General features: G+C 39.4%; 1 protein-coding gene across 2 annotated transcripts in view; it reads left to right on the top strand.

Annotated features, from left to right (window-relative positions):
• Positions 1 to 7,019, top strand: part of CHMP2B (charged multivesicular body protein 2B) — a 34,349-nt gene that overhangs the window by 168 nt on the left and 27,162 nt on the right. The window contains exon 2 of one of the 2 annotated variants that reach the window (XM_010854838.1): positions 1 to 246. In XM_010854838.1, coding sequence (XP_010853140.1) covers positions 1 to 246 — 246 coding nt within the window. The remainder of the gene's footprint in view (positions 247 to 7,019) is intronic. The other variant, XM_010854837.1, reaches the window with a different exon arrangement.

The raw sequence follows: 7,019 nt of genomic DNA, 5'->3' as shown, positions 1-7,019 counted from the left end.
TTCGCGGTCACCTGAGCTCCGGGCAACTCGGCTGCGGCAGGCTTCGAGGATACCCGCTCTCCGCGGGTCCTGACTGCAGACCCCGCCCTCTTCAATTGTCCATCCGCTCCGCCATCCCGAACCTTTCGAGGGTCTGTCATATCCCTCCTTGTTCTTTCTCACTCGCGGGCCGGATTGGGCCGAGCCGGGCTGCCCGGGTGCGGTCCCTGACCATGGCGTCCCTCTTCAAGAAGAAAACCGTGGATGGTGAGTTCCGTGCCTGGCTGAAAAGGCCTAGCTCTGCGTTTCCCAGGCTTATTTGGGGGACTTCCGGCCTTGACTCTTGTTGCTGTCCCTGGGGGCGGGGCTGGATCAAGTGGCCCCACAGGTGACCGCCTTCGTGCGTCACTTTTCCACTTCCCTGTCTCTTCGGACTCGCCCTACCTCAATCTCACCTGGGTAGTCTGGCTTCCTCTCTCTGATAACACAATCCTTAACAGCCCCGCCCCGTCCCCAGGTTTCTCCTTCAGCTGTATCCTGAGCGTTTCCTGGAGGCAGGATGCGGTTGACCCTTGAGTGTCATTAGATTTGGTGATTTGATGAATTTCTTGTTGGTTTCCTCTGAGTGTTTACTGCTCCTTCAGTTTGGAGCTGTACTACTTGGGAGCATCCAAACCGGAAACCTGTGTTGACGTGGGGGGAGGGTGTAATAGGCTCCAGTTACCAAATGAACTTGGTCTGGACCAGTCTTGCCCTGGGAACACACCATCAACAGAGATGTGAAATAAATGCTTCTTGACTGACACCAGTAGAAAAATAAAAGAAATCCAAGGGAGGTACCTGGATTTCGTTTTCATAGTTGACTTCTGTCTCGTATAAATATCTTGCTGTCTAAAGTAAGAAATGTGGTTTGCATTATCTGCATAGACACTTACGTTTTAATATGCTTGCATTGCCTCAGACATTTAACTCAATGTCATTTTAAGGGGAAAAAGTGAATACAGGAATATACAAATTGGTGTTTGTAAGCAATGATTGTCATAAATGCTTATATAGCTGTTTAGTTAGCCTTGATATTTTCATTGACTTTACCAGGAATCAAATTCATTCAAATTATTTAGAAATCGTGTTTCTCATTACATGTTGAGTCTAGGTTGTTGCTGGTTCAATCAAAGAATCACTTCTTTGTAAGGGTCTAACTGCCACAAAAGGAGCAGTGGTAGCTAGACAGTGATTGGTACAAACAGGGTGCTCAATCCAGACGTGGGGTAACTCCTTCGTTCCTTTGTATTGACTGTTGCAGTGCTGCCACAGTTATTTTTTGGAGGATGACAGAGATAGGATCTTTACCCTCCGCACTGCCTTTTACTTCAGCACATGTCTTTTTACCCCTAATTTGTCACACAGCATAATACTGTGTGATACATAATAATAATTTTTGGTTATTCTGAGTGGGTGAAATTGACTTTTTATTAACTGAGAAATACCACTTAAAATACTTGCAATAACTATCAAGTTTGGATAGGAAGTAATACAATTATGTGAAATGAGTTTTATGTGTATTTTACCTGAGAATGTTAATCTTTAACATGACACTTTATTTTTTCAGTGTTCAGTACCAACATTATGGTTTTCAGTTATTGTATAGTACTCCGGGGGGGAGGGGGAGGTGTTTTTTTTTTTGGTTATTTAAGTCTCATAGAGTGAGAATTGTACAGAGGTAAAGGGTTGCATCTTCTTACTATGATATTACAAATTAAAATTTTTAAATTAACATTAAAAGCGAAACGTCCTAGCTCTAATTGCTTGATGTCTGTCAAATTACAAAGACATAAAAATCAGTTCTATATTCTCAGTGCTGTGCTTCCTGGTGCTTTTGGCAATCCAGTGACAATTGTACTTGAAGTATAGAGCAGAAAAAAAAAAAAGACAATGAGGATGTGCAGTGAGCATGTTTAACTGTATACTTATTTGCAGCTGAGTTAATTCATCCAAGAAATGATGTTTTTGCTAAATAGACTTACTTGCAAGAAAAAAATCTTAAGGACTTTTGGAAGGAACTATCTACTGACTTAAAGATCTGAGTGTGAAATTTCTGAGTATAAATTTGGCCACTATGTACATTTCACTATAACCAGCAAACTGCATACTTGATGTTTTCTTAAATTATCATGTCAATTGAGATCACTTAATGACATCTTAATTGTAGATCTGTACTTTCATTATTTTGATCTGGAGATTTGCTGATGCTTTTATTCTTTATTTTCTCAGAAAAAAAAAAAAAGATGTTTTGTTTAAAAGGTGACAGCATTCATCTTAGCAGTAATGAGGCTATATATTTTGAAAGTGAACGTATTCTTATGCATATCTGCCAGATCCTCAGAATCGTTGATTATTGATCATAAGATCTTTTACTATATGCTGTCTTTTTACCTGTTTCGGCAGTAATGAAATTCTGATATATAAGAAAAATATGTAACTACTTATAGAGCTGGAGAATAATTGAATCTTTCTTGTCTCTTTGGATTGGCTAGAAGAGTTGCATACAATATCATTAAAGAATACTGCATATGTAAATTAAAAGGGGAGAAAACATTACAGCACTTATTACTATTCAGAGTTATGTTTAATTCATTTTTGACACAAAGATGAACAAGTCTCTGCAGTGTATACTTTGTTACAGAAATTAATGAGAATTGTAGCTCAGTGCTAAGGAAGAGAAAGATTCTTTTGAATTTGAAATTACAGTTGACTACTTGGTTTTCCTTTTACTGATTTATAAGATATATATATATATGTATACACACACACACACACACACACACATTATATAGGCCTTCCCCAGTAGCTCAGCGGTAAAGAATCCACCTGCAATGCAGAAGATGTGAGAGATGTGGGTTCGATCCCTGGGTCAGGAAGATCATCTGGAAGAGGTCATGGCAACCCACTCTGGTATTCTTGCCTGGAGAGACTCCATCAACAGAGGAGCCTGGCGGACTATGGCCCATAGGGTCATGAAGAGTCAGACACAACTGAAACTACTTGTATATATATATGTACATGTACATGCATATATGTTTTTGTTTTGTTTTCCTTTTGTATTTTTTCCCTAAGTGGACTAATGGTGACCTATTTTTTTAATCTAATTATGAACCTGTAAGTCAAGATGCCATGAGGACTTGTGAATGCACAGCTAAATATGCCTGTTAAAAAGTGAAGGTCTTTAAGTGCGATATACTTTTTGTCTGTTATCCTCAACAAAGACAAATTTGAGGTGCTAGTCTAAGCCAGCACACTGTGTTAGCATATTGTATCTGTATCTTATTTAATTCTTAACAAAACCTATAAGCACTATTGTCATCTCCATTTTATAGATGAGGAAACTGAGACGCAAAGGACTAAGTAACTTGCCCAGGATCATTCAGCTACTAGGTGACAGAGACATGACTTTCTCTCTTTGAGCATTATCATTGTTGTTTGTTTCTTATTGAAAAGCCTGCGGCACAATTTAATTTTGCTGTTCTTGCTAAGTACAAGGAATTCTCAGCATTTGGTAGATACCATGTAAGGCATACCTTTTGTCTGTAAGCCAAAATTTTCTTAGTGGAAATATTTTCCCTTAACCCAACGTTTTCTTAGGAAGTATTTTCCAATTCATTTTACTCTTCATCTAAATCTCTCAAAGGAGTGGTGATGTCTCCTATCCCCACTTCTCTACTTCTCTGACGTCCCCCCACCCACCATTGTATAGCAGTTTGATTTACATCTCATGTAATAAATGAGATCTTGCTAAGATCATCAGTGACTTCTAGATCACTGAATCCCATTTTTAGTGATCATCTCTTAGGCTATGTTTTGCATTTGATTTTGATAATAATTTTTTCCTTGAAATTCTCTTTTGGTTTGCATGACATAACACTGTCTTCATTTTCCACAAATTCTTCTGACTACTCCTTTTCCTTTTATGTTTTTCTTTTCTTTCTTCCTTCTTTTCTTATTTTAACCTTGCCTTTAAATGTTAGTGTTTTGCTTGGTTCCATCTTGGATTACCATTATTCTAACCGTACATTTTCTCCCTACATGATCTTATCTAAACTCTTATTTTAGTTATAACCTAAGTGCTGATGTATCCCAATTGTGTATCTTTAGATATATTTTTCTGAGTTTCAGATCAATATATCTAATAGTTTCCTAAGTATCTCCACCTTGATGTCCCAGAGTACCTCAAATTAAAAGAGGTCCCAAAAAGAATTCATCACCATCTCCTTCAAGTCAGTTCTTTTCCTGGGTTTTCATCTTCCGATGTGTAGCAGTCCTTGATTTTGCCCTCTACCTTTAATTAATTACCAAGTCCTCCTTTTGTCTCTTAAATGTTTGTCACATATGATCTTTCTTTTTCTCATTCAGGTCCCATTTATCTTAAACTTTCTTACGTCATTTTTCTGCATTTCCTTCTTGTAGCTTCATAGCCTGTAAATCATTCATCTGTAAAGTTGCCTATGTGATTGATATATATATATGAACTCCAAATCTTACTATGCTGCTGCTAAGTCACTTCAGTCGTGTCTGACTCTGTGCGACCCCATAGACAGCAGCCCACCAGGCTCCCCCGTCCCTGGGATTCTCCAGGCAAGAACACTGGAGTGGGTTGCCATTTCCTTCTCCAGTGCATGAAAGTGAAAAGTGAAAGTGAAGTTGCTCAGTCGTGCCTGACCCTCAGTGACCCCACGGACTGCAGCCTACCAGGCTCCTCCGTCCATGGGATTTTCCAGGCAAGAGTACTGGAGTGGGGTGCCATTGCCTTCTCCCTTACCATGCTACTCCTCACTATGCTGCTCCTCACTGTAAATCCATTTATTGAGTCTCTAGCATGAAAGGATCGAGTGAGTGCCATGCTTGATCTGTTCCTTGTCTTCCTTACTAGCCATGTCATTTCACTAAGAACCCTTCTCATATTCATCTGTATATATCATACTCTTTCTCACTCTGATGTTTTTTTAGTTATGATACCTTTATGTGTAGAGTTCTCTTTTTTTCTTCCTGTAGCTAATTTGAACAGGTTTTTTTCTTTCTCTAGAAATTCTTCTTCAGTGCCACCTCAGTTCAGTTCAGTTCAGTCACTCAATCGTGTCCGACTCTTTGTGACCCCATGAACCACAGCACGCCAGGCCTCCCTGTCCATCACCAACTCCGGAGTTCACTCAAACCCATGTCCATCGAGTCGGTGATGCAATCCAACCATCTCATCCTCTGTTGTCCCCTTGTCCTCCTGCCCTCAATCTTTTCTAGCATCAAGGTCTTTTCAAATGAGTCAGCTCTTCATATCAGGTGGCCAAAGTATTGGAGTTTCAGCTTCAACATCAGTCCTTCCAATGAACATCCAGGACTGATCTCCTTTAGGATGGACTGGTTGGATCTCCTTGCAGTCCAAGGGACTCTCAAGAGTCTTCTCCAACACCACAGTTCAAAAGCATCAATTCTTCGGTGTTCAGCTTTCTTTATAGTCCAACTCTCACATCCATACATGACCACTGGAAAAACCATAGCCTTGACTAGATGGACCTTTGTTGGCAAAGTAATGTCTCTGCTTTTTAACATGCTGTCTAGGTTGGTCATAACTTTTCTTCCAAGGAGTAAGCGTCTTTTAATTTCATGGCTGCAGTCACCATCTGCAGTGATTTTGGAGCCCAGAAAAATAAAGTCAGCCACTGTTTCCACTGTTTCCCCATCTATTTACCATGAAGTGATGTGACCAGATTCCATGATCTTCATTTTCTGAATGTTGAGCTTTAAGCCAGCTTTTTCACTCTCCTCTTTCACTTTCATCAAGAGGCCCTTTAGTTCTTCTTGCTTTCTTCCATAAGGGTGGTGTCATCTGCATATCTGAGGTTATTGATATTTCTACCGGCAATCTTGATTCCAGCTTGTGCTTCCTCCAGCCCAGAGTTTCTCATGATGTACTCTGCATAGAAGTTAAATAAGTAGGGTGACAGTATACAGCCTTGACGTACTCCTTTTCCTATTTGGAACCAGTCTGTTGTTCCATGTCCAACTCTAACTGTTGCTTCCTGACCTGCATACAGGTTTCTCAAGAGGCAGGTCATGTGGTCTCTTATTCCCATCTCTTTCAGAATTTTCCACAGTTTGTTGTGATCCACACAGTCAAAGGGTTTGGCATAGTCAGTAAAGCAGAAATAGATGTTTTTCTGGAACTCTCTTGCAAACTGTGTTAAATACCTCACTCCTTGTGCCCCCTCCCCCTTTTTTTTTTTTTTTTAACATCTTCTTGTTTGTATTTTCCTGAATGAAAGTAGATCTTCACGAACTTCCAAAGTTGGATTATGCTTTTCTTAAGTTTTTCCACATTCCACATTTGGATGGTTGCAGAGTCTTCAGCATTAATGAGAATGACTCTACAGCAGTTTAGAGTTTAGAGACTAAATGCCAAAATAGTGGCATTTACTAACCAAGAGCGGTGTTCTCAGTATCCATATCCAGAGCATCCTGTAGTCTACATCTATATTATCACACCAACCCTGAACCTTAGTGCAAGTTTAGAGATAATTTGAGAACTGTTACTGACAGTAGAGGAACAAAGCTTCTTAGGCTTTGCCTTATTGGGTGCTGTTTATGTATGCTGATTTTCCAGAGTTCAAAATTTGTGAAATTTTGACTAAGTTGGATAAATCTGTCAAGAGTCAGTTGTGATGCCACATTTTTGATAGCACAAGAGGGGATAAAATTTATCACCTACATAAATTAGATCCCTTTCAGAAATATCCGTGCCTTCTTCCAGATAAACTACAGCATTCTCATGGTGCTACCTACAGTACCCAGATCTTTCTTTGCATGGTATGTGTTCCCAGAATGATTATTATCCTGAATATTTAAAAACTCAAATTTTGCTTTCTGATTGGTTCCTAAATTCTTGGCACACCAAAGAAAAATAATTGAATAAGGAATTCACGAACACAGTACTCTTCTGAGCATTTTTCTGAGCAAAAGTATTACAACATTTTATTTATAGGAAATAGAGACTG

Source organism: Bison bison, unplaced genomic scaffold (genome assembly GCF_000754665.1).
Source record: "Bison bison bison isolate TAMUID 2011002044 unplaced genomic scaffold, Bison_UMD1.0 scf7180017864351, whole genome shotgun sequence".
In the NCBI taxonomy this organism is placed as follows: Eukaryota; Metazoa; Chordata; class Mammalia; order Artiodactyla; family Bovidae; genus Bison; species Bison bison.
The sequence above is the reverse complement of the archived record's forward strand: the minus strand, read 5'-3'. Positions and strand labels throughout refer to the sequence as shown.